The 27,447-nt window shown below is 37.7% G+C and overlaps 1 protein-coding gene across 1 annotated transcript in view; it reads left to right on the top strand.

Moving 5' to 3' along the window:
* CPNE5 (copine 5) overlaps window positions 1-27,447 on the top strand; it is a 154,232-nt gene that overhangs the window by 31,197 nt on the left and 95,588 nt on the right. Inside the window, exons 2-4 of the mRNA XM_014058313.2 lie at window positions 6,624-6,664; window positions 10,485-10,531; window positions 22,122-22,225. Of these exons, the coding sequence (XP_013913788.1) occupies window positions 6,624-6,664; window positions 10,485-10,531; window positions 22,122-22,225 (192 nt within the window). The remainder of the gene's footprint in view (window positions 1-6,623; window positions 6,665-10,484; window positions 10,532-22,121; window positions 22,226-27,447) is intronic.

The following is a 27,447-nucleotide window of genomic DNA, read 5'->3' as shown; positions in this document are numbered from 1 at the left end:
ATACCGGTAATAAATGTATTGCTTTTGTGGATTTTGAATTGTTTTTCTCACGTACAACACGGCTGCTATTGTTTGCCATTTTTAATATTATTTGAATACATTTAAGAACAAAAGGGAAGGCTTGCTAGGTCAGCTCAAAGCCAACCCTCCCCAACCCAGTCCTGAGTTTGCATCATGTTGGAAAAGGAACGTAATCAGGTTGCCCAAGTGGAGATCTTGTTATGTCGAGAAACAACCATTCTAGCGCCACTTGTGAAGGAAGCATATCTTACCAGTTCTGTCTTTGCTTATTCATTAACATGCACATAGAAGCATGAGTTTTAAAAATGACAAGGAGTAAACAGCCAGAATGAATAATAAAGCAATTAGCAAAGCAACACTGACTCCTCTTAGAAATGTGCAAAGCAATGGGAGAGAATAAAACAACTCTTTCTCCTGCTCTTGGTGTCAGAAAATTGAAAAGCTGGATGAGGTATTTTGTTTATAACAAAACAGAAGGTATTTGATGGGTTGAAGGGCCTCGAGTTAACCAACAAGAAATAGGCAATTATACTGAGATTTAAGCAATATTGCATGCAGAGCAAAAACTGATTATCTTGGGAAGATGCTTTTATCAGGGCACCAGCCTCCACTTTCTAAGAATGCAAAGTTAAGCAGAAAACAAGAGACGTGAAACTGAGTTGGAAACCAAGTATTGCTGGTTAAAAGAGTATCCCACTGTTATGGTCTGCAAATAGAGTTAGAAGACTGAGAAATTTAAGATGCTAATTACAGGCTGTGATGTTCTTGAATAGTGTGATAAATACAAAATGTATTCAGAGTTCACTGCTTTTTAGGAGAGTATTTTTGCAACCCTATTATAGTGCTGTAAGAAACCTGTATAGCTGTGGTCTTCCCCACAAGGGTATGTTTTCAGGGGAGAATTTTTAAAAATGACACTGGCAACCATGACTGTGTAATTAAACCCCTACTCCTTTCTACATGTCTTGCTTGAGGCTTGCCTGCAGTGTTGAGGTTACAAGTCCCAGGATTCCCAAGCAATTTCCACCAGGGATGGCAAGGGAGGTTCATGAGAAACAGATTCTTCCAGCTAGTTTCTTAGTGTTCCAAAGGTGCATATGTGTAATTTACTCAGCAAAATATAAGGTATAAAATTTCAGACAATTTTATAAACATATAAGGGCATTTTTAATTTAAACATTCATTCAAGATGTTTTTAAAGTTGACAATTTTAATTGTGTTCATTTTTTTCCAGCTTTGAGAAAAAAGTTTTTTTGCTGTGTTGGTTGGTTACTTGGTTGCATTTGTTACATGATTGCTGAAATGCTGACCTTCTTGATGTCATTTCCCATCACTCTCTTCCCCTTCCCAGGTTTTTAAATTTAAAATACCATCTAATGGGATTCATTATACAGAACTCATAATGTTATTAATAATGTCTTCAGATCATATGCCTGATATAATGGTTGTATGCAGGGGTGGGCTTCAAAATTTTTAGCAAGGCGTTCTCTGCCCGGTTGCTGGGTGGGCATCGCCTAGTTGACTTCCTGCACCATGGTGGGTTGGTGGTTTGCTTTCCTCGAGCCTCCGGGAGGACAGAAACGGCCTCCCCAGGCTCCGGAGGCCCTCTGGAGGCCAGAAACAGGCCCGTTTCTGGCATTCCCAAACTTCCAGTAGGCCCATTTTTGCCCTCTGTGAGCCTCTGTGGACACCCTGCATTTACCTGCATCCAAAGTGGGCCACGTGGGCACGCCTGGGAGGGATGGGGTGGGTGGGGCGGGGCCAGCCAAGAGTGGGATTTGGGGGGTCTCTAAACTGCACAGAATCTTAGCTAGAGGTTCTCCTGAACCCCTGCGAACCCCCAGCAGCCTACTCCTGGTTGTATGTAAACAAAGATATGTGGGTCACTACAGACATTAGGATTAAAAAGCACAGGGTGCTTTAAGGAGGATGAGAGTGGAGGAAGCAAAGATGAGAAAATGAAATAGCATCTGGGTGGAATGAACTTTTTGCAAGATTTCGACTTCATCAGATAGTCGCTTTTTTTGCGATAAATGGCAAAGTTGGTAGGAGTACACCTAACATGCTTCTAAGTAATAAAAATGACTAGGGAGCAGTAGCATGTTTTTAAAATCTATGAATATTTATAGATTTATAAATCATAAGTCTATGAGTAGAAGAGAAAAACTTAGGTGAATGGTTTTCCATTGAGGTTAACACTTAGATAGGGTTGCAGACCAGGGCTGCACAGTGTGGATAACCAGTATGTGGCAATATATAGCAGTAGACTTATATACCGCTTCATAGGCCTTTCAGGCCTCTCTAAGCGGTTTACAGAGAGTCAGCATATTGCCCCCAACAATCTGGGTCCTCATTTTACCCACCTCGGAAGGATGGAAGGCTGAGTCAACCCTGAGCCGGTGAGATTTGAACCGCTGACCTGCTGATCTAGCAGTAGCCTGCAGTGCTGCTTTTAACCACTGCGCCACCTTGGCAACAAAGCTTTCTGTATCTCTTTGCTACTATCTGGTGGTCTTCTGAAATTTTACTGCCCAGATCTGGTAGCCTGGTTTAAGGCACATCTTGGTATAATGTGGCCAAACTGCTGAGAAATAGGGTGGGGAACTTCATGGTAGAATTCTGAACGCTCCAAGAATCATCAGGATAAAAAAGATATCTAGACAGCAGCACTAGAATCTGTTACTGCCAGAGACAGAGGAGAAAATGATTGCTCAGAGTGCTTAAGGCCTGTCAGGTAATTTGTAAGCTCAGCAGAAAATATCTTCCTTGATAGCATAAAACATTACACGACTGCTTTCTATTATGTTTATGAGTCTCAAATCAGGTGCCAAAGGCCATGCAGTGACCTGACAACTGTCCATTATCTTGGAAAGAAGAAATTTTAAATGTGCTAGCATAGGTTTATAAAAGGCTCTTGTGTTAAGGCAGGGGTGTCAAAGATACGTTGCCATGGTGGCATCACATGTTGTTTCGGGACCCTTTCCCCCTTCGCTAAACTGGGCATGGGCGTGGCCTTAGTGTGACGCTTCCGGCCCATTGGCTGAGAGTTTAACAACACTGTGTTAAGACTTCTTCTTCTTCTTCTTTTTTTGCGGTAAGCATTCTAAACTAGTTGTGCTGTGTCTTGGAGGCTTCTGTCAAATCTGGCCAAGAACTGAATTAAGAGCTAAGGATCTAGAAATCTGTGATTTTCTGCCAAACCCAAGTGTTAAGTCTGACAAATGCAGTGCCTCATTTTGTTTATTAGTGGGATTGGCAGGGATAAGATTATTAAGCCAACATTTGAAACAGTAGAACAAACAGATCCCCAAATACTGACATTGTTGTATGTTTAAATTTTGGTCCTTTCCATTTATTTGGATTTCTTTTTCCGGTGCCTTTCTTTGCCCCACACTTTCTGGTATTTAAAAATCTTCTTGTAAACTAGCCGTATTCTTAATGCAGAAGGGAAGCAGCATGACATATATTTTTCCACACTTGATTTGTGCCTTTCTCTTGATTTATGGGTCATTCAAGTAATACATAGCAGCCGCCTACACACATTCTTCTGTTTCTGTACATAATAGCCAAGCAGTGAGTGCAGCTTGCCAGTATGGGATAGGGCATCCTGTTCAATGAAAGTGGATTATAATTGAAAGTCCTGGGATTCTCTGGAGGGGAAAAGCAGAGCTGTTTTAAGTGTCTGACCCACAAAGTCCCCTATCTTCAATCACTCCAGAGAAAGCCAGGGGTCATGTTGAAAAGGGTATCTGGGGCATTACTTAGAAATCATGCTTCTTATTTATACTGTCTGTGTTCTTTGCTTGCAGGTTTCTGTGATATCAAATGTGTAGCTTAAGCATGAAAGCTCAAAGATGAGACCTTTGAGTTAAGTCCGGGACATCACTTCATAGCTCTTCACACACACACACACACGCACACGCACACGCACACACACACACACACACACCATGCATATACACCAGAGGTGAGTTGCTGCCAATTCAGCCCATATTGGCTGAACCTGTAGTAGTGGTGGAGAGAGGCTCTGCCCACCCGCACACTTCTGCGCATGCGCAGAAACATTGCGAGCGTGCAGGAGCACGCCCAAACTGGTAGTAAAGAAATTGGCAACCCACCACTGATACACGCATTCCCTGTTGGCTTTATCTCATCTTACTGGACAGGAGTCCCCTCCCCCTTGGTTATGATTTTTTAAAAATAAATAAAAAGAGGGGGAAGGATTTCTTGGTTAATAGCTGGGTGTCACATCCTAGAAGAGGATAAATAATTATTCTCTGGATGCTAAATATTTGAGTCTTAAGAATGAATAATAATGTGTGACTCACTTGGTAGTTATTTCCAGTAGCTTCTTGTACCTGACTCTGAATATTCATCCCTCCAATATGATGTATCTTCTACTGCCTTCTGCATTTCCATCTTGCTTTGGATTTCATCACCACAGTGTTTTCTAGAAGAGTTGAAATTACAACTCTCAGAATCTCAGCCATGCTAGATAGAAATCCTGGGAATTGTATTCCCCAGACTCTTAGAGAACACCACACTAAAGAAGACTCTCTTAGTGGGAATCACATAGGAAACAGGAAGTCTTATTTGATTGCCCTGATTATTGATCTACCCAGATCTTTTGACTCAGAGCTCAGAGCTTCCTCCCTTGCCCAAATGCAACAGCTTGGCTTGCTGTGATCATTGAAGGTTTTTTTGTCTTTAAAGTAGTGAAAGATTGCTTCTAGAAAGAAGTGTGCTAAGGAGTTGAAACAAGCTCCCTCTGCATTCAGTCTGTGTATCTTCTTACATTTAATTGGTGCTCTTGGGCGCTTCAAAGATAAGCTATTGAAAGGCCTCGCTCTGAAACTGGAATGCTATTAAGCTCTTTCTAATCCTTCATTATTTCTGCTATTCATTGATGGTACAATATGCCATTAGTGCAGAATCTAAAATTTTACCACATTAGCAAGGAATCCTATACACTTTTATGAACTTTATGTCCTTCAGGAATCTGCCTATTTTCAAGTAAAAATCCCAATAACAAGTACTGTAACTTTTCTAAGAGCTGTTAAGCACTTACAGTGCTGAATATAATCTGGAAACATTACAATAAGACAGTATTATGCCTTATAGTGATGTTTTCAGACTATATTCAGCACTGCAAGTGCTGGACAGCTCTTAGAAAAGTTACAATAATTGTTATTAGAATTTTTATAACAGGAAAATTCTTGAAGGAAATAAAGTTGTTAGGAAGTTTCCTGAGACAAAATCTTAGTATTGTGAGATTTATGACAACTTTAAAAAAGATTATACCACCTGGCGGAGAATAAAAATGCCCCCAAGTTTAAAGAAAGAAACAACTTTTACTTTTTTTTACATCATCAGTTATCAAGATATAACTTGTGAAAACACAGTCCATTATAGTCTATTTTTAGCCATCAAGAATTTGTGAATCAGTTATGACTTTATTTGCTGTGAAAAGGACAATCTGAATTGGACAGTAATTATATTGGTGCAAAGTGTCAAAGCAACATAATTTCTTACCTGGCTAGATAATTCTTTCTTTCCCTACTACTTACAGAATGATTCAAGGCAATGCAATATGAAGCTATTGCTTAAACTATTCTTGAATGATTACTAAGCATATTGGTTCAGACTGATTAAAGTTTGGGTTCTAGAAGGTCAGAAGTAAACATTTTGAAGATTGAGACATGTGAATTTCCATTAAGGATGAATTAATGGTTTCTCAATTATAGTGAAATTTGGAATAATTCCTTGACAATTTCTTTTAGAGAATAATAGCTAACACAGAAAGGAAATCAAACAACTTAACTAATGTGCTTTCAGTGCTGACTCATTTTGCAAAGCAACTACTTTAATATTGTGTCAATGGCATTTCCTCAAGTTGTGTTCATTTACATGTGCTTTGGTATTGATACCTACACTTTGGCCATCATTTGAATTGGTGTTCTGCAGATGTATTAGATTTCAACGTCCATCTTCCCTGGCCATAATGGGCAAAGGCAATACTAATTGAAATTATTAGAGCTGTATTCCAGCTTATCTGAGAAGTACCAATTAAGGGAAGGTGATTAAACTAGCCCTGGGAGATAATATGAAGCACTGAATAGATTGTAAGGAAGTGTTTTTCTGAAGAGAGAAAACTTGCTCATAAGCAATAGTGAATTATAAAATGCTTGGCTAATGTTAGGAAGCATATAAGCTGGAAATTCTGTTACAAATACAGTTCTTCTGTATGCCAAGCACAATAACTATGATGTGGAGTATCTCCTTGGGCAATCAAATGTTCTCATCCTGTAGACTTTCCTGCTGAGTCAGCATGGCTACTGAATCATTGTAAGCAAAAACCAATTCTTCTTGGCTTTGGTGTATTTATTTATTTATAGCTGCCTTGACAATTTCAGCAGAGTTCAATAATTTCTGGGTGTGAATAATTATTTAGAATACAATATTGTTTCTTTTAAAAAAAACAGTTGAGAATCGGTGCAAAAAAATGGGGAGGTTTTTTTTTGTCAGTTCCATTTCTGAACTGAAAACTCATCTATCCTGGTCCTACATAATCCTTTTTATTTTTTCCTACCTCCCCTTCCCAGGAATCTTTTGGATAAAGATACATTCTCCAAGTCTGACCCATGTACGTAAGTGTTGCATGAACTTTCACTTTTCTTCAAGAAGAGTTTTGGTTACAATATTTGGGCTTCGTTCATCACATTTCTTGTCTCCAATTTATGGATCTGTCAAGTTCTGTATTGCAAATGTATGCAAATTAAAATCCAAATTAAATATTTTTAAGAAACATTAATTTAAATCTGAGAAGCATAATACATGTATAATTACTGGGATTTGCTAATCTCAGATTGTAGACAAAATTAATAATTCCTGGTTTAAAATAAACAATATTTACTACTTTTATTGGTTTTGAATTTTCATTCTTACATCTTTATAATGTTGAATGACCTCATGCTCCCACATATTTATACAAAACAATTATACTGGTCAAGAAATCCAAATTAGTAAACATAGAGAAATGTATTAAGTGTATGGATGATTTCAGTTTTCACTAGTCAGGTGACTCATTTTCAATGTATAAAATGAGCATAGACAGAATGAGTTCCTCCTTGTATTAAACAGAAACAGCTCTGAAAGGTAGATATTTATGCCTACATAGCAATTATTAAGCCCAGCATAGGTTATACTGTATATATACATTTCTTCTCCTGATATATATTTCTAATACATTTGAAAACCTAAATTAATAGTTTATTATCTCTGACCCTCATTTCTTCAACTTGAACAATTGCCATATTTTTGGAGTACAAGACGCACCCTTTTCCCTCAAAAAAGAGGTTGAAAATCTGGGTGCATCTTATACACTGAATACAGCATTTTTTGCCTCCCAAAACCCCACCCCCTTTACAAAAACCACTGTGCAGAGCCTTTAGGAGGCTTATAGAGTACTCCTGGGGGCTGGGGGGGGGCAGAAATGAGCAAAAAAGGGCCAATTTTTGCTTGTTTTTGCCTCCAGCCCCCAGAAACACTCTATAAGCTCCTAAAGGCTATGCATGCCCTTTTTTGACAAAAAACAGGCCGGTTTTTGCAAAAAATGGGTCTGTTTTGGGAAGTCTGTAGAGTGCAAAACCTTTTTTTTAATTTGCCTCTTCAAAATCTTGGTGCGCTTTATACTCTGAAAAAATATGGTACATTGTCTATACTTCTGATATGTGTTGCCCAGTGTATTTTATTTTATTTTAGTTCTCTGTAACCCTTTCTCCTACTAGAATGGAGATAATGATGCATTGATTGCAAATGTGTGTTAACTGACTCTCCTAGACTGATTCTTGTATATGCAAAACAGCACCATCTGAATGCATGACGCAGGGAAGGAGCTGGTTTTGGAGAAGCTCAACCTAAACCACCTTGCGTGCCAGAATAAACAGAAAGCCAATGAACATATGAGAAAAATTGGCAGAAATGCCGTTTATATTTTTTTAAAAAAAACATCTTCTAATAGTGAGAAGGGAGACAACACATAGAACCCAGTAAAGCAGGGGTGGGGAATGGTGACCCTTTTATGGCTTGTGGACTTCAACACCCAGAATTCCTGACCCAGCCATGCTGGTTCAGAAATTCTGGGAATTGAAGTTCACAAGTCATAAAGGGGCCATGGTTCCCCACCTCTGCAGTAAAGATTAGCCAAAGTTTGTGGTCTTAGAATATACAGTAATTAGCATAGTGGGATAATGTGGAGTAGCTTAGAAAAGATGTGGAAGATGTTGTGATAGTTTAGGTTTCTGAACAGTAGCACTTTGCACTGTAGCATGTCGTTGTGGATTCAACTTGTGAAGTTCTAGTTCCTTTGATTAGCACTGAGGTTACAACTAGTATGTATAGATCCTTAGGCAGATAAAAGACCAGCAGAACCTGGGGGGGGGGGGACCTTTGCTCTCTGTCAGCTTCTCTTCATTAAAATCTCATTAATCATTTTTTTCCATTTGTTTGCTTTAGTATTGGGGAGCAATTGAAAGTGAGCCAAATACATTATTGAAATACATTATTGGGCAATTTAAAAGTCTTGTTTGGTTTTTCTATGCTAAATCATGAAGGAGATACAGTTCTCTTGATTCTGCATTTAGCATAGTACCTAGAAGAGTAGACTTTGGCAGAGGTAGCCACAAGGAGGTCAGATGAAAACAGCATCACTATGTCCCAATTCAAGTTGTGTTATTATTATTTTTTATGCACATCATGTACAACCTTGTGATGTTGCTTTTTTTTATCTTGCCTTTATTATTTGTATAAATAACTCGAGGCAGCAAACATGCCTAATATTCTTTGTCCTCCTATTTTTCCTCCCATAACAACCCTGTGAAGGGAATTGGGCTAAGAGAGAATGAGTGGCCCAAAGTCACCCAGCTGTCTTAGATGCCTAAATTGGGACTAGAACTCACAGTTTCCTTGTTTTTAAGCTTATGGGCTTAATAACTAGACCACACTGGGTCTCTTGTCTCTTTTGTCATTTTGATGAAAGCATTAGATTTGGCCTTGATTTGTAGAAGGAAGTATCCACCTCTCAGCAGAAGAAAACAGGGTAGCTTTTGAGCACATCTTCTGTGGCTCTTTCTCTATTTTATAGCCCAGCTGCTTCATTGCTACTTATACAGAAGGAGAAGCACAGAAAAATATTGTGTTGTAGGGAGAGTCCAATCCAAGAAGCATGACAGAAGATTCTCCTTATGGATTTGGACAGTAAAATAAGGCCAGAACCCAAAGGCTATTGGTTTAGTTATTCCTTTTATTTATATTCTATTTTTATTCTATGAACTCAATGTAATAAACATGAGCGTTCTCCCCCCTACTTTGTATTATCGTCACAAAAAATAGGTTAAGCTGAGAAGTCTTCACAAAAAATATATAGCTGAAGCTGAGATAAAACAATGAATCCCAAATCATCTACTGAGGTTTTTTTTTTTTTTTTGAGGAACTGGGGATTAAATCTGAATTTCCCATGTTTGTTTATTTATTAAAGTTCTATCCTACCTATCTTGCCAAGGCAAGTCTACTTTGATTCAACAGAATAAACCTATTGAATCTAATGAATTTGGATGGAATTAAGCTGCAGTGTTTTGTGTTCTTTCTGACAAGAATTCTAGTGACGCTAATTTTTGTATAGGACTAGGCTTGGCATGCGGTAGTTCTCAGTTGAGTGTGATATAACTTCTGATTTCAAAACAGCCTCTCTTTTTCCTCATGTAAGCTAAGGCAAATAATGTGCTACTTCATTATGTGGGAAGACAAAAGCAATCAGTCATACTCATGAAATTGATGTTATTCAGATTATTGGAGCTGAGATGTAAAAGTAACGAATCCACTCTTTTGAGCTGATAGAGCAGAATGGTTAGGATGCTGAGCTGAGATACTTTCTTAGCCAGTTTCTGTCAGTCAGTTTACCTCATAAGACTATTGTGAAGATCAAACACAAATACACACAAAAATATGATAGATGTTTAAGATGTCAAACAGTTCAACATGAGCTTTTTAAATGTGATTTGCATCTAAGACCTGATCAAATCACAAGTTCTAGTATTTGTTGCAACTAGTTCCCATTTCAGTTTTCCATTATCAAATCTTCCCCATTCTTGCCTTTTTGAGTTCGCAGGAAAATGCTTTTCATTAATAGCAACATAGAAAAACTTTAGATGCTATTTTTGTGTACATACCAATAAACAATATTTTAAAAGAAAAAAGAAAAAGGGGCAGAAAAAGAAATAATGCACCATAGCTTTACAGTTTTCAGGGATTCGGTCTCTCTCCCTCCCCCACCCCCAACGTCACCAGTGGGGGATCAAGCTTCAGTGATTTTGTTTAGCCTTTGATCTTGCAGAAACTTGTGAAGTTTGCCTAATACAGTCTGTGCTGGTGGCTTAGTTAACTTCTGATTCTTTTTCTCTTTACAGTATGTGTGCTGTATACTCAGGGCATAGAGACCAAGCAGTGGAGAGAGGTATGTAACTTGTGTGTTAATGGAAAATTTTGTGTCTCAGAAAAATAGTAACTCCAGCAGATCATATCTCCTGGATTTCATTCTGCTTTACTGCCTCTTATTACAACTCTTGCAAGTCACATTATTATCTTGTGCCTTGGTGTGTGTGTGTCTGTGTGTGTTTGTGTGTGCACCTCTTTATTATCTGAAAAGCAGACTAGGTTAAAGGCATTTGATGAAAATTCTGTTGGTTAAAAATGGCTGAGATGCCTTGTTTATCTGTTGTGGCACCACTGAAGGGTGTGAAAGCTTCACTCTGAAAGCTTCACTCACACTTAGTATGTGTCCATTGGATTGCTTTTGCATTCCCTTGTCCTAGCATAGCATAATATGACAGTGTTTCTCAATCTTGGCTATTTGAAGACGTCTGGACTTCAACTCTGGGAATTGAAGTCCAGACGTCTTCAAATGACCAAGGTTGAGAAACACTGCAATATGGCATTGGGGTAGCTGGCATAAAGCTGCATAGGCTGATGGAAATTCATCCAATTGATGTGAAACAGAATATGGCTAGAATTGAAAATACAGTGCAGAAAGGACAGAAGTTAAGGCCAAAGTGAGACACGAGAACAGTAAATCTGGATGTTGAAAACCAGCACATAGCAGCCACATGGGAAGGCAAATTAAGGGGCTGGATTTAAGACATAAAAGGGCGGGGGGAAGAAAGCAAAACTCTATCAAGATTTGTGGGTGGTTGTTCTGCAGACTCTCAACTTTACTTCCTGCTAATCCCTATTTCTGGGATTGAAATATCAGAGGAGAAAAGGAAACCTGGAATGAGAAACAGAAGGGATAGAAGCTGTAGATGGGTGGGCAAGTTTCCACTCCTGAACTCTCGCTGAAACACAAACTTGTTGCTTTTAAAAATAAGACCTCCTACTCCTCTCTTCCTACTTTTTCATATTTTCACACACGACTGCTGGTGTGTGGGTGCTGGGGGGAATCCTATGCCTTATTTCTTTGGCTCGGTGATCTAACATTAGAGTGAGAAAGAAGTGGAGGATAAAGGTACTTGCTCTTAAATGCAAATTGTACTGAAGGGTCCCTTCTGTTTACAAACCTGATTATCCTCCCAGGTTTTTCTGTCTCCTTCCCACACCTCAAATCATGAAGAAGAAACCTGTAAATATTTTAGTTTTGGATCTGTAAATCATTCTTGGCACTTATCGAAGGCATCATTGCAAGAGACGGACGCTTACACATGAACTGCTGCACAGTTGACCAGTTTGCAGACCCTAAGACCTTGCAGAGGGTTGTGGAAGACAATTTTTCTGATGAGAGCATATCTGGTCCCCGAGGTCTTTCCTCTCCCCCGGCTCATAAGCAGCTGAAATGCCCAAGTGACTTGGTGCCCTTATAGGAAACTTTAGGACAGTTTTGCAAGATTTTTAGCAGGAGTATGCCTGCCATGTTGCATTGGGGGAGGAGCCTAACTAATTCCCCACTACTTTTCCTCTTTATCTAAGGACTTAACTTGCTTTAGTGAATCATTATGGTTATTTTATTGTTTTGTACCTTGTTATGACATTGATATCCTGAACTGACCTAACCTGCAAGCTTTGTGGGCAAGACGGGGTAAAAAGCAACATAGAATAAATAAATAAAATACTGCTTCTCCATTCAAGTTAAGAGCCTCGGTGGCACAGTTGTTAGAGTGCAGTATTGTAGGCTACTTCTGCTGACTGCCCGCTGACTGTAATTTGGCAGTTCAAATGCCACCAGGCTCAAGGTTGACTCAGCCTTCCATCCTTCCGAGGTCGGTAAAATGAGGACTCAGACTGTTAGGAGCAATATGCTGACTCTGTAAACCGCTGAGAGAGGGCTGCAAAGCACTGTGAAGTGGTATATAAGTCTAAGTGCTATTGCTAAGGTAGAGGGAGGGAAGTGACATCGCTTCACATTAAATGCTGATCTGCACTTAAAAGCTGGGTTTGCATAGACTTATTTGATTAGTAAATTAACCTATTTTTATATTCATACAATACTCTTTTCCTGACAAGTATGTTTTGTTCAACACAGGTTTATGAATCATGCATTCTTGGAAGCATGTATTTCTATGTAATGGCTGTTATAAGCAGTGGGTTTCCTACCCCATTTTACAAAGGGATGGGAGAGGCCTCAATAATTTTGCTGATTGCCAATGTAGTTACTTTTTATAGAACAGCAAGAAGGGAATTTGTGTGGTGTTGCCACAATATGAAAAAGAGCAGATGATGTTCTCCCTCCCCCCATCATCCCATTCCAATAATGTTGAAGTCTATCTCTGTTTCACTCAGTTACGTGACTGTTGCATCTCCTGAGTGCTTTCCATAAACACTTCCAGTAAGGAGAGACTCTCTGTTCTATGAAATTAACTATTTGGAAACAGCACCACTGAGGCTGTGTTATTTGTTTCTCAGGAGTAATTCCATTCTTTCTGCAGAAGAAAAGGGCCCCATGATTTTTCTATAAGCATTTAAGACTGGCTTAGCAACTGCATCACAGTGGGCAAAGCAACAGATCAGGTCAGGTTTTGTAATGTTGTTTTCTGAAGATTTTGGACCCTCAGCCAGTAAAGGCAATGCATCTGGAGTACCTCATTTTGGGCAAAGCTTGCTTCTTAGAATATGGACTTATCTCTAGTCTATCATTTACCTATTTCAAAAGAACTTGCCATTCCTTTGGAACTTATAAGGGCAAGTTTCACTCATGTGTTCCTTTTGCATCTGGACAATAAGCAGTATGGAGGCTATGTGTCCCATTTTATCTTGGGATTCTCTCATTTTACTAAGCTGAACTCCAAAAGTGGAGCAGATATCTCACTGTTGGATGGGCCTTATGATGAATGTTTCAGATCAATTGTTATGGCTTTTCCAGGCTTGAAGTATTGTAAATGTTTTTGACTATAGATGCCACCATCCTTACTCATTATTGACTAGGAGTTGTTAGAACTAATATAACACATATGAAGTGCATCTGTTTAGAGAAGGCTTCTTTAGAGAATTTGAAGCCAACAGTTGTAATCAAAGAATAAACATGTGTGTATTTCCTTGTCATCATCAAATTCCCAAGTCCCAAAATAATCTTTCTGGCTGTTGGCAGTATGTTAGTCATCCAGCATTTTTCCCCAACTGACAATTGTCTCTCAAAATTGGTGTCACAATCTGTGTAATCATTGGACCATATCACTGGCTACTGTTTTACTGAGATTTAAAGTAGTAACAGAGAGCAAAAGTACAAGGTGTTTAACCAAAAAGTCCCTGGTTTAGATTTTGCTGCAAATCTTAACTTGGGTGAGTTCAGCAAGTCCTCCCCTCTCTTCTTTTGTAATAGAAATATAAGGGGATTGAACTAAGATACAAAGATATAAAATCTCTGTAGCTGAAATCAGGTATCTCCTCAACACTGCTGACTGAGCAGCTGAGCTGATGAACTGTTGCTCAAGATCAGTTTGCTGCATTTCCTCTGGAATATTAAGGTGGACAATTTCCCAGTGGAAACTGCCTTCTGGAATTCTTTCCCTTTCCTAGAGCCAAGGTACTGTTTTTCTCCAGTTGTTCTGTGTTTGTCCTTTCATTGCTATGCTTTGGACAATCAAAATCAAGTGATGTACCTTTTCCCATATTAGTCATAGATAAAAATTCAATATGCACTGCCCTGTATCTGAATATGTTTTGGATTCCCTGAGTTATATGTTATTTGGTTCTGCACTAATAACATCATGACTTGAAACATATTTGCATAGACATGTTTCCTTCCCTTCCCACCCCTTCCCTTCCCACCCCTCACCCCCTTTCTCCCATTAATACATCCCTTTCTGGTTCTGAAACTTCTCCTGGACTGTCCCACTTAAAAACTGTAAGGGTAGAGTCTCCTATTCAAATAGAAAATAGTGTGTGTGAGAGAGGGGGGGTTAACTTTTTCCTACAACATATCCATTTTTTCATTTGGTGAATGAGATGAAATTAGAAATGAAATATTCAAGCTTGTTCTCTGAAGTGACATGATCCAGAAAAGTTTTTATCACTTGATTCTCCAACATGTACATGGGCAAAGCTAGCTGAAAGATAGGCATCACCTATTAGGCATCTTCTCTTATTATTTCTCTTAGATTCAAAATTATTCCCTTTGATTCATATCAAATACTATAACGCTGAATTGCCATCATGTTTCTAAGTTGAGAATTTAGTCATTTTACGCTGCTGTTGCAATACAAACTTCCATTGGTATAAAGTTAACTTTAATTCTTAAATGCAGCCTTTCCACACATAACACCGAACAACTCATCTGCAGCTTGTCTGAATGTTTTATGGCTTTTTGCATTTCTCTGCTGTGGACATAGATTACTAAAATGAAATGGTTATTAATATTATAACTCATCACAGACATAGCTCCCTAAAGTATTGCTTCATATTTGAAGATAACATTTGAGGCTTATTTTGTCCTTATTTTTCCCTTCCCAGCTGCCATATAGCTAATCTGTGTATATTGCTATTCTTTGTGAGTCCCCAGCAACTCACTTCCCAACAGAGGCATTAAAAAAGCTTGGGAGGGGGAATGAAAAGACAATAACCACCATGGACATGGAGAATGAACTAAAGAAACTGAGCTTGCTCAGCACCTGAACAAATGCCCCTGGCTTAATTACACCCCCCAGATACAAGCAGACATTCAGAATAATTTATTTGCCACTGCAGTAGTTCAGAAGGCCTCCTATTATAGATCAGTGTTTCTCAGCTGTATCAACTTTAAGATGTGTGGATTTCAGCTCGCAGAATTCCAAACCAAAAGATGCTAAGCTTGAGAAACACTGTCCTGAATGATAGAAAGAAGCCAACTGAAGTTTAAGGTGAGAGGAGATGCATGAGATATTATACTAGTTTGGTATCTGGAATATCTGGGAGGAAGGAAATCTTTTGTTGGCCTTGGTTTCCAAACTAATGGTAGGATTTGGGCAAGATGAAACATAGGTGTATGTTTGTGTGTGTGTATGTGTGTGTATACACACACACACACACACACATATACATGGAAAGAGGGAGAGATGGTGGTTGTGGTGGTACTAATGTCTATGAGATTGGAATTATGAAGCTAACATGCTTAGTACAAGGATGGGGGAATGCCTGAAATCAAGAGCAATTCTTGGCATGCGGTAGAGAAGTAATAGAAAACTGCCTTATATGGTTGGCATGAGTTTTGCTCTTAGCCTAACCAGATGGCTAAACAGAAATATCTCCATTGTTAGAAGAGTGAAGAATATTTGTACTTGTTTTTCATATCAAGTCAGAGAGGCGGAAGAGTCCTTCCCTCATATGAACTGAACCCAACTGATCATTTGTTACCTCTTAATAAGAGTTAAACTAAATGTGTCTGTATTGAAGGTGGATATTTTTAAAATTGCAAATAGCAGTTGGTGGGTAGGAGGAACTGTCAAAGCAATTGTGATGGGAGAAATTTAAGCCTTTCCTTCCCTGGAAAGATTCTGGAAAATACTTTGGTGAAGAGAGGGGGAGATTTGCATTGAAGAGATCATGATTTACTACTTCCTTAAATTTTAATTTAGTGCTTGGTTCTTCACTGTTGCTAATCTTAGGCTGCAATGTCAGTGGTGTAAAAAATTGTCAAAGTCTTCCTAAATCTGGTTATCTTTGCAGTTCCCACATTTCCTGAATTTCTTTTTTTTTAGTTGAATAAACATTAAAAACATGGGACATAGAGTGACCTTTCTGACTTTGTCATTTCCATTCATATTTTAACATAACAACGAACAGTTTCTACTTATCGTACATAGCTACATTAATTTTATTAACATGTCCCTTATATTCCTTTATATATTTATCTATGTAGTATTCATTTCCAATTTTACAATCCTCAAAATATTCTGTTCCGACTCCTTTTCCTAATTTCCAACCCACATTTCCTGAATTTCATTGACCAAATCGGCAGAGACTTCTGCTTCTAATCACCTGGAGGGTTCAGTTTGGGCAAGAGTAGCTTATACATTATAATACGAGGAACTAGATACATGCCAGCTTGTAGATATGAAAGAGGTTCACTCTGAGAACAATTTTGAGGCTCTTTCAGTGGCATTTATAGAAGACACCGATAATCTCAATTCATCTCTTTTCATCTTAATAGAATAGGATGTTTGGTGGAAACTGAATGCCAAACTAAGAGGTTTAACCTTTTTTGAAGAAGAAGTAAGAAGCTTCAAATATTAACCCTCTGAGGGGAATCAATTTATTTTCCTCCACAAATAGCAGGACTTGGCCAACTTGGTCTTTGTTCAGGAACTAAAGAGGGTCAAGCCTGTTAGGACTCAGAAAGGAGACTCCTGGGAACCCTAAACAAAATTGATATGTAGGTAAAATAGAGGAAGCACCCTTCCCCCACAAACCTCAAATCTGTGGAAAAAGCATTGGCAGTAGAAAACCATTGTTGCTAAGAGAAATACAGGGTTGGATCTGTGAAGTCATCAGGAATTAAACTTGACTCAAGGGTGTTTTTATTTTCACTGCAGTCATAGAAATGGAAACTGGGTAGTGAATCATGTTGCAGTTCAAGAGCCAAGGTGGCGCAGTGGTTAAATGCAGCACTGCAGGCTACTGCTAGATCAGCAGGTCAGCGGTTCAAATCTCACCGGCTCAGGGTTGACTCAGCCTTCCATCCTTCCGAGGTGGGTAAAATGAGGACCCAGATTGTTGGGGGCAATATGCTGACTCTCTGTAAACCGCTTAGAGAGGCCTGAAAGGCCTATGAAGCGGTATATAAGTCTACTGCTATTGCTATTGCTATTAGATCCAGTCACCTGCCCGAAGTAGGATGCCCCAAGTAGCATCAGCTTAAAACTGCAGAAATCATCCTCAGACCAACATACGGTGCCTCTGCCTTCCCAAAAATAACAGATGCTCAGCCCATAGCAACATGATCGTTTGGGGGATTTGCTAAAAACATCCCATATTATTACTATTATTTTAAGCTCTGTGTTTTCCTGCTAACAGATGCATACTCAAAGTGACTCAGTTACTGTAATGAAGTTCAGCATCTCTGCGTGGCAAGCACACCAACTCTATGGAAATTAGTTTTAATTATATATTGTGTTTAGCTACTTCTTCAATCAACAGAGTGTAAATATTTTGAATAAATAAACATGGATTCTTTGATAAACAAAATGGTGAAGGGGAGCGTGTAAAAGACAGAGCACTCTGATATTGTTCTTGGGATCTATTGGAATCTATTGGAGCAACTCTCACATCTCAGGAGTCACATATGTATTTATTACAGCATATTCAACATCCTCTCTTTTACCTGTCTTTTCTTTTTCTCTTTCACATTTACATCTTTTTTTAAAAGTACTTATTATACATGTAAAATCTTTTTAATAAAAACAATTTTAGAAAAAATCAAAAGCTATATGAAATACAATAAAAATCAAAGCTCATAACAATCACAATGTTAAATTGTACATCCTTTAAAATATGAATGTAAATTGCCTGAATTACATAAAAGAACTTAAAAAAAAAGAATAATCCTAGTAAATATACCTATCAGGGAAAATTGTTCCAAAACACTATAAAAAAGGCCATCTCCCTATTATTAGCTATCGCATGTTCACATATTGGAATATCAACCTCTCTTTCAGCCTTGTTAGGGTTAGGGTTAAATTTATAATAATGTCAGAAAGTTGTTTTTGATCCAACTTCCCCCCCCCCCCCCAAAATGCTATCCAGGTATTCTTGAGCTAATACAGTGTATGTTCAACTCAGAAAGGTAGCCTTAAGAAAATTGGAAGGCCACTGTTTAGGCAGTGCTTTTCAAACATGGCAACTTTAAAATGGATGGATTTTAAGTCTTCAACTCACTGGGAAATTGTAGAAGTTGAAATCATATCTTAAAAGTTAACAAGTCTGAGAAACACCAGCTTAAGGAATATCATTCTAAAGCCATTTTTTTCACTACCTAACTTCTGACTTGTAGCTCTTGTTTCCTTAGGACAAGTCCTCTAACTGTTTGAAGCTAGTGGGCACATTTGGAATTTTTGAAAACTGGGATTTTCAACACATTTGGAATTTTTGAAAGCTGGGCCGGGCAGGGTTTGCCCAATTTCAAAATGGTATCAGAATTCTACCTGTTGTTTCTTCTTGTTTGCCGTCATATAAACTTTTATCTCTGTTTCACCTCCATCCTATTTTGTGAGCAAGTGGATTCAAATTTGAAACAAGCAGCCATGTCTAATATTTATTTTCTAAAAAAAAAAAAAGTAATAGGACAAAGTTGGGCCCCATATGAGTTCTTGAAAGTGAAATTAAACCAAAGTCTTAATATAAAGGACAAACATATCCGTGAATGTTTTTTTTAAATGCACAAATCAGGTGAAGGGCAATCAAAGAAGTTATTAGTGATCATGTTGGCACCATGTTATATTTTCAGCTCTGATAACCCTTGTATTGCAAACTGTGTCTGGGCATAGCAGGAAAGTTCATTCTACAACATGCAGGCAATTTTCTTTTTGAAAGAAACCGACAGGATGACATTTTCTACAGCACATAATAAATAACCCAGCCCACACGTGTAAATAGCATGCCTGGTATATTTTCTTAATGCAAATTTATATCTTGCTCTTGTTCCCATTGATTTTACTTCCTATCCTTTGCTCTTTAAATGGTAATAAAAGATAAGTGCTGCTGTACTCCTATTACCGGGGTATCTGCCGGTATAAATTATACAAGTAAAGTAGAGAGAATTCTAGCCTGTGCTGGAATATGATGGACTAAGGACCAAAATAATTTGCTAGCACAGTTAATTTTGAATTATTTGTCTGCCTCTTATTTCACAGTATTGCACATCGTGTGGGTAGGGAAAAGCTAGATTTGCAGACTTCCCATCAATATACACATATTCATATTGTCTTGCTTAAACCTGACAAAGTTCCTACTTGTGTTGAGCAGGAATGCTAAAATCTGCTCTAGACATCTGCACATTTACTACAGTGTTGTAGGACTATATCATTTTTTTTTTACATTCTGGCTTTATTTGTCTAATTCATCGTCCCAGGAGCACTTTGGTTCATGAATCAGTTGTTCTTGGAAACACTGTTTGCCCTCCAGCTGCAAATTATCTTAAATGCCAATCCCCAATTCTTTCCCTTGCTGACATTATCAGAACTACTGGAATCCAGAGAGGGCATAAAGTCAGTTTACTCAGTTTATTTTTATTTTGCTATATTTTATATCCTACCTTTCCTTAAAGAAATCAGTATAAAAAGTCCTGCCTCCAGTTCCCCCACACCCCCAACATCAAAACTGAAAGACTGGGCTAACACAGATCAACATAACATCACTCAGTAACTATAGCTAAAAGTGATTTGAACTCAGGACTTCTCGTTCTTCACCAACATCGTTTATGAAATTAAGACATCTAAGCAGTGTTAGGCAGTATCAGGTTTTTATCTTGTGTTCTTTAATAGTAAATATTCTGCAGGTTCCAATTTGGATCACCGGGACCAGAGGGCTGGTCTTCTGAGCTTTCGGACTTGTGCTGGAGCCTATCAGCTCAGGGAGCTTCTCTCCCACCAGTATGTGCCCCTCACACATTCCAGTGAGAGAGGAATTCCCTGAGGATGGGCTCCAGCAAGCTCAGAAGACTAACATTCTGGTCCCGGTGATTGAAATTAGATCCTGCAACATTGTCCTGGGACACGTATTTTTGCCTTCATTTGTGAATGAATATTCTCTTCCTTTCGGTATAAGCATTTGGTTCATCCTTAAACATATTCAGGTGACTGCAACTTGATGGACACATTGGGCTTAATAGCAGAGGCTTCCTTTTCATTAACACAGTTATAGCTTAAGTTCTGTCCTGAATGTTTTTGAATGATTACTATCTTTGTTCAGTTTTCCAGAGTACTTTCTCTTTATTTCTTCTACAAAACTTTCTTTTATGGTTTTTTAGATGTCAGCAGTTTAAAGCTGGTATCCACATTTTCTTGCTCCCATTTGTGGACTTTTTCCCTTTGGGAAGCTGGCTTGAGGACACAAAATTCTCTGTGTGGCAAATACTCATCAAAAGCTTAATCAAATTCTTTACTTTTCTTTTGCTTCTGACATCACAATTCATCACAGAAAGCAAGAGGAAAGCTGGCAATTCAGCATGAGGTTTGTAAAGACAAACAGATTTTTTAAAGCTCCCGTTTCAGTATTTTTCCTAACTTTTCTTTGCCTTTTAAAGAATTTCCCCTTTTATGGGAAGACAATTTCATATCCTGTCATCTTACGTATCTGGATTTGTTCCATTCTGCCTTGGCCTTGAACATCTCTGCTGCCATTTGCTATACACGCTTGAAATTCCTCTAGTTCCAGAACATGTTAGAGGTTCTGAAAATTGACCCCTTTGTTGTGTGACCCCCCATGAGGAATGATGGCTCTAATTAATATCTGACTAATTGAAGCACTTGGAGACTTAGTCATGTAGCCTTCAGATATTCTCACTAGGCTAGCTTTGTCTCAAGGCGACTACTAGTTGTTGTGATGCAAAGAGGAAATTAGCAGTTCTTGATGCAACAAGCTTCTGTCTTCGCAAGTGATTTTTTTCTCCTCCCCTTTGCTGATATCACCAGTATATTTTGCCCTGTCCCCCCAGCTGTGCCTATGTAACTGTGTGCTGCTTTCTATGTGCGTCACTTGCTGTAATGTCTCTAGCTTGCACCTAAATGTGGAGCATTTCTTCCAAATGTGCCTGCTGGCTTGGAAGAGTTCTTGCTTTTTTGGAAACAAATCAAACAACTGTGGCTGCCGAGCTTGGAAATTCTGACATGCTGGAGGTGGCACAGATTTTTGATATATTATAAAAACAATAATTTGACTGAAACTCAATTGATTAGATACTGTTTCTTGCTTTGTTGTGTTTCATTTCTTTGCTGAGCCAATCGATGCATATTTACCTCTTTCTGCCTTCGTGTGTATTATCTGCAGTGCTGCATAACTAGAAACAGCAGTACTAGTACACCCAGCTTTAATAACTAAATCTTGACCATTGCATGTAAAGTGCAAAAGAACTATATGCAGTTCAAGGAAACGATTTTTGGTAAGGAGGAGGGAAAGTTAACAAATCCTCTTTCTTCTCTTCTGTTGATGTTGTTCCTTTTCATCTGCCAAGAGTAAAACTTTTGTCCTGAAGCAGAACTAGGCAAACTGTGGCACTCAGCCCAATTTCTGAACTGTCTGTAAGTTATCAGACTTCTGATAGAAGCCTCTCCCCAGCCAGTGAGACGATTTCTCAGCATGCTAGAAATTGAAGTCAGCACATCTGAAAGTTACTATTCACTCTGGAGACAAAGAGATGAAAGAATTATTTCCTGCTCTTAAGACTGGAAGGAGGCAATTGATGACGCTTGTAAGAAGCATAAAACAAAGATATTTAATGCCACCTCTTATTTAAATGTATCCACCCTACCTACATCCCAGAATCAGTTTGGAGTGTGATTAAAAATACTGTTTCTTTCCAAGTCTTATTGCTAATGAGTTACAACGCTATTGCACTTGCTACGCTCATTTGGTTCCCTTTCCCTTTTCAGTTTGGCAGGACTGAAGTCATTGACAACACCTTGAACCCCGACTTTGTGCGGAAGTTCATCCTCGATTACTTTTTTGAAGAGAAGCAGAATTTGCGCTTTGATCTGTGAGTGACATATTTCTTGGTCTTCTAAAGACTGTGAGCATGTGAAGGAAATACCAGTGTGCACCCATGAGACTTCTCGATTTGGCTGTATCTTGTCATTGGTGAGATTCTGTAAAGAATATGCAAGTGATTTGCCTTAACAGGGGGTGCACTGAAAGAAAAAATCAGTGATGTGAGATGAGATCCAAAGTGGGTCTCTTTATTCTGAGCTCCAAGGGCAGCAATAATTCTACACACATTAAAGGCAGAGTTTCACTGTTCAATATGTTCCAAAAATTGTGAATATAATACATTACATTCAACATTTTTATCTTTATTTTTTCCCCAATATCGTATTAATACCATTAATATAGTGTTATGTTTCAAACACCTGCATGATGCAAGGGGAAGACGTCACATGAAAGTTAGACACTTACATTGGGGTCTACTTTACGCTGATATTAAATTTATATAATGTCAGTATAAAATAGAACCAGATATAGATGCCTTAACTGTCTTCTCCTCTTGCAACATGCCAGACATCCTTTGGGTCTTCTACTAGACATAGGAAATATTATGCTGTTTTATTAACAAATTATTGCATACTGATTTAACAATAAAATAGTAGCCCATTGATTTCTTAAGACAAAATATTCCAACTCATTATTCTAAATTATCTCCAAATTATCCCATATTGATCTTAATACATCTTTTTAGTTATAAATAAATTAACTATAGGTTTAGCAACTTTGAGAACATTTGTAATAATATCAGTAGTTTAGAAACTTCAGAAACAACTATTTCTTCAGACCCAGTATACTTTTAAAAGATATTTTAATCAAACAAGAAGCTATCAAACAGTCTTAGATAATCCAAAACGGGATGTATTTTTTTTGCCAAACATGGACTGTTTTTGAAGAAAATTTTAATGTCCATAATTTCCATAATAATTATTTACCAGCAATCTTCAGTTTAGATTTTCCCATAATGTCAATTTCTCATAAGAGTTGGATTAAATTTAAATTTCCTTCCCAATATACAAATCTTGAAACTTTTAATATGAGAAACCCAATTAGAAATCAAAATGTTGGCAAAATACAAGAAGGAAATGTAGCAGCTTTCTAATTGTTCCCAAAATAATTTTTGAGATAATCAGTTGAATTCCCAAAGCAATATAGATGACAATAAAGGCCCAGTGGTATAATTGAAAATTGACAAATTAAAATCCAGAGAAAAGTAATTCTAATATAGAATATCTACAAGTCTGAGAATACCATGAAAGTTTTTCAGTATCCTATCAGTCTGGTTAAAACCCATTACAAATATTAACATAGGATTCCTCTAATAATATACATCAACTTTGGACTTACTTTTATTTTGACATTTATTCTTCCCCATCGATTCCTGGAGATTTTACACTATTTGTTTATATCTGAGATAAGTTACTAGGAACTATTAACCTAGTTCAACAAAGGGATCTAAGAATAATTATTCCAAGTTATGTAAATGAATTCATACAAAATATGAAGCTGTATTTCTTCAAATATTCATTGACACCTTAAAACCAGTAAATAGTATATTAGATCTCATTTAATTAATGAAGCAACTTGAAAAATGTTTACCAAAGTATTGTACTATAAATATTGATCCATAAAGTTAAGAACATTTTTAGTTGTCAGTAAAGAATACATCATCATCTGCATGTAATAATGATTTATATTTGTCATGTCTTCGGTGTGGGAAAGGTGAAAAAACAGGGGCACCAAAGATTCCAGAAATGGTCTTTATTGTTGTAGGACAGCATAATAAAATATTGAAAACTTTCCAAAAAATTGTTTTTCTACCTCATATTATACCAACCAAAATCAAGACAGAGTTCTTTGGAGTTTCTTTCTCACACTTTTCCTCTTTCTTGGTTCTAAGTGATTTTCCCCCTCCTCCCTTAATAGTTTTTTATTCATCCCCAATGTAGATCTTTCTTTCACAATGTTCCATTTCCACTAATTTGATACCTGAAATATTCTTAGATATTTATGGAGAGGTCAATAGTGCCAACATCACATTAAATAAAAGTAAAAGTAAAGTAAAAGTATTAAAGTACCCTTGATGTATTAATACTAGAGGTGGTATTCAGCAGACTCTGACCAGTTCTGGAGAACCGGTAGTGGTAGTTTGGAGAACCAGTAAATACCACCTCTGACTGGCCCCGCCCCCATCTATTCTCTGCCTCCCAAATCCCAGCTGATCAGGAGGAAATGGAGATTTTGCAATATCCTTCCCTGTCACACCCACCAAGCCATACCATGCCCACCAAGCCACACCCACACAACTGGTAGTAAAAAAAAAATTGAATCCCACTCTTGATGAATTCCTCATAGTATTTTAATAGATGAAGAAATAATTCCAGTTGTGATAACCCTTGTAATGGGCTAAAGAACCACACTTTACTCCAAATTTTAAAATTTGAAGGGAAAACCAAATACAGATAGCTCTCAATTTCCTACTGCAACCGAGCCCAACATTTCTATTGCTAAGCAAACTAGTTGTTAAGTGACTTTTGCTCCATTTTATGACCTTCTTTGCCACAGTTGTTAAGTGAATCACTGAAGTTGTTAAATTAGTAACATAGTTATTAAATAAATCTGGCTTCCCCATTGACTTTACTTCTCAGAGAGTCACAAAAGGTGATCACATGACCCCAGAACATTGTAACTGTCATAAATATGAACCAGTTACCAAGCATCCAAATTTTGATCATGTGACCATGAGGATGCTGCAATGGTCATAAGTGGAGAAAACGGCCATAAGACACTTTTTTTCAATGCTGTTGTAACTTTGAACTACCGTTAAATGGTTGTAAGTCAAGGACTATATCATATCAAAAACTTTCTTGGCATTTGATGAAACAAGTGTCATCAAATCCAATATATCTAATTGTATACAAATTACATCCACCAATTATTGAATATTGTCTGTTGCTTGGCATCCTTTAATGAAATCAAATTGTCCCAGATGAGGTCTCAAAGGTTTGTATACCTTATAGCCTATAGGCCAAAGATTTGTCAGTATTGTAGCATCCACTTTTAATAAAGGAAGTAATCTATACATTCTGTAGTATTGAACTTAGCTTCAAAAGTTTAGTTATAAATAGAAGAGGAGAAAACTTAATGAAAAAAGGATTTTTGTATTCATGTATTCAGCAACATAGGAGCGGAGGGTAACTTAGCCATAAGGTAATAAATACCTTATGGCTAAGTTCTCAGATTTGGACTGTTACAAATGATGCCTTCCTAACTTGTGCAAAAATGCCTTGGCATTATTTAAGTTTTAGTAAATATATGTGAACTATTGCTGAAAGAGATTCCCTTTGTAATTTTATGGCAAATTGTTCTCCTTGTATGCTTGGAATGAACATCCTCCAAATAACTGTCCTTTATTTTATCATCCAGTAATATTTTATTTCAGTATCTGTTAGTGAAAGATGCTAGTTTATTATTTAATATTTATCGTATAATAATATTGAAAAATTTAACCACCTTCATCATTATTTGCAGTAATGTTTCTATGAAATAGATTTCTCAATATTCTGTTTTCTACCTTAGTGACCATAAGAGCTCTCAGTCTTCAGGGAAATTCCCAGTCCTAGCTACTTCATACAGAACAATGCTGGCCACATTACTCAGTCTAAACTAGGGGTGTCAAACTCAATTTCACTGAGGGCCTCATCAGGGTTGTGTTTGACCTCGGAGGGGCATGGCCAGGGTGGATATGGCCAGCTCAACATCACTCATGTTGAGGGGTGCCTGTGGTAGCCCGAGCACTCTGCCAGAGGCACCGTGGGCCAGTCCTTCATTGTTTCCAGGGTGGCTCTGTTGGTCAGATCTAAGTGCCCCACGGGCCGGCCCCCAGGCCTTGAGTTTAACACCCCTGGTCTAAACAAAGAAAGATTCATCCCAAAACACATCCTATGCTCAGCTTCTGAAAGTTTCTCAAACTCAGAGTCCTCAAGAGAATATTTGGAAGTCTATAGACTTGTATATTTGTTAAATGAGTCGCATATAATAGTATTTATAATAAATAGCATTTGATAATTAAAAAGATAATGGAATTACATGAAAAGTATTAAGTGTCTAGGTAACTTGTTGTTAATATAGAATGATAGCTCACCATTTCTCAACATCAATCAGGAGATAGGAGTGGAGGCCTCAGAAAACAGCCTGTTCCCAATTTTTTATTCCACTCTTTCATCAGTCCCAAAAAAGATCAAAACCACATCACAGTTTCACGAGGATGTCCACACTTAACAACCCATGTAGAATATTTAGGAGTTGGAGCATTCATATCCCAAGAGCCTATCCAGATTAGGTGAGAAATGAAACCTCCTTGGAGGACTTATCTAGGATCCTCCTAACCAACATGCTCAGATTGAAGAAACTACTTGGACAAGCTAAACATTTCAGACCAACAAGAAAAGAAGTCCAGATGCCACGACTCAATTTCCAGACAACTCTTGCCATGACTGAGAATCTTCATTGACATCAATCAGGGGATATTAATAGTTCTTACCGCATCAACCTTTCAGTTTAACTTTTCAAAATTCACGTATGAATTTAGCTTTTGATGTTAAGACATTCAGAAAAAAATACATTTGTTTGAAAATTATTAGTTTCATCTTTAGGATGAAGGATTAGGAGTAGTGTATTTGAATGTAAAATAATATTCCGTATTTCCTCCCTGCTAAATATTACTAGAAAAATGAAGTTTCCTTAACCTGTATACAGGTAGTCCTCAATTTACAACCATTTGTTTAATGACTGTTCAAAATTACAACAACACTGAAAACAGTGACTTATCAATGGGGAAATCAATTTCACTTAACATCCATGTTACTAACTTAATAACTTCAGTGATTCACTTAACAATTGTGGCAAGAAAAGTTGTAAAGTGGAGCAAAACTCACAACAAATGTCCTGCTTAGCAACAGAAAGCTTGGCTCAATTGTGGTAATAAATCCAGGACTACCTGTATTACAGTCTTTGTCATATTCCATCAACTGTGCTCTTGTTTACATTTTTTGTTTTGCCATTTTCCCCTAATCTACTTCTTCCAGATGCATTAGACTTCAGCTGGCATAATAATCCAGCAATATTATCTTTTGGATGTGGCTATGGGAGACGAGGCCTACAAATGATTTGGAAAACACTATTTTAAGTAATGGACAGGAAAAGGATTCTGCTTTAACA

Source organism: Thamnophis sirtalis, unplaced genomic scaffold (assembly GCF_051295495.1).
Source record: "Thamnophis sirtalis isolate CommonGarterSnake01/CBP01778 unplaced genomic scaffold, rThaSir2_p1.2 scaffold_7, whole genome shotgun sequence".
Lineage (NCBI taxonomy): Eukaryota > Metazoa > Chordata > Lepidosauria > Squamata > Natricidae > Thamnophis > Thamnophis sirtalis.
Note: the sequence above shows the minus strand (reverse complement) of the source record. Positions and strands in the feature narration are given on the sequence as shown.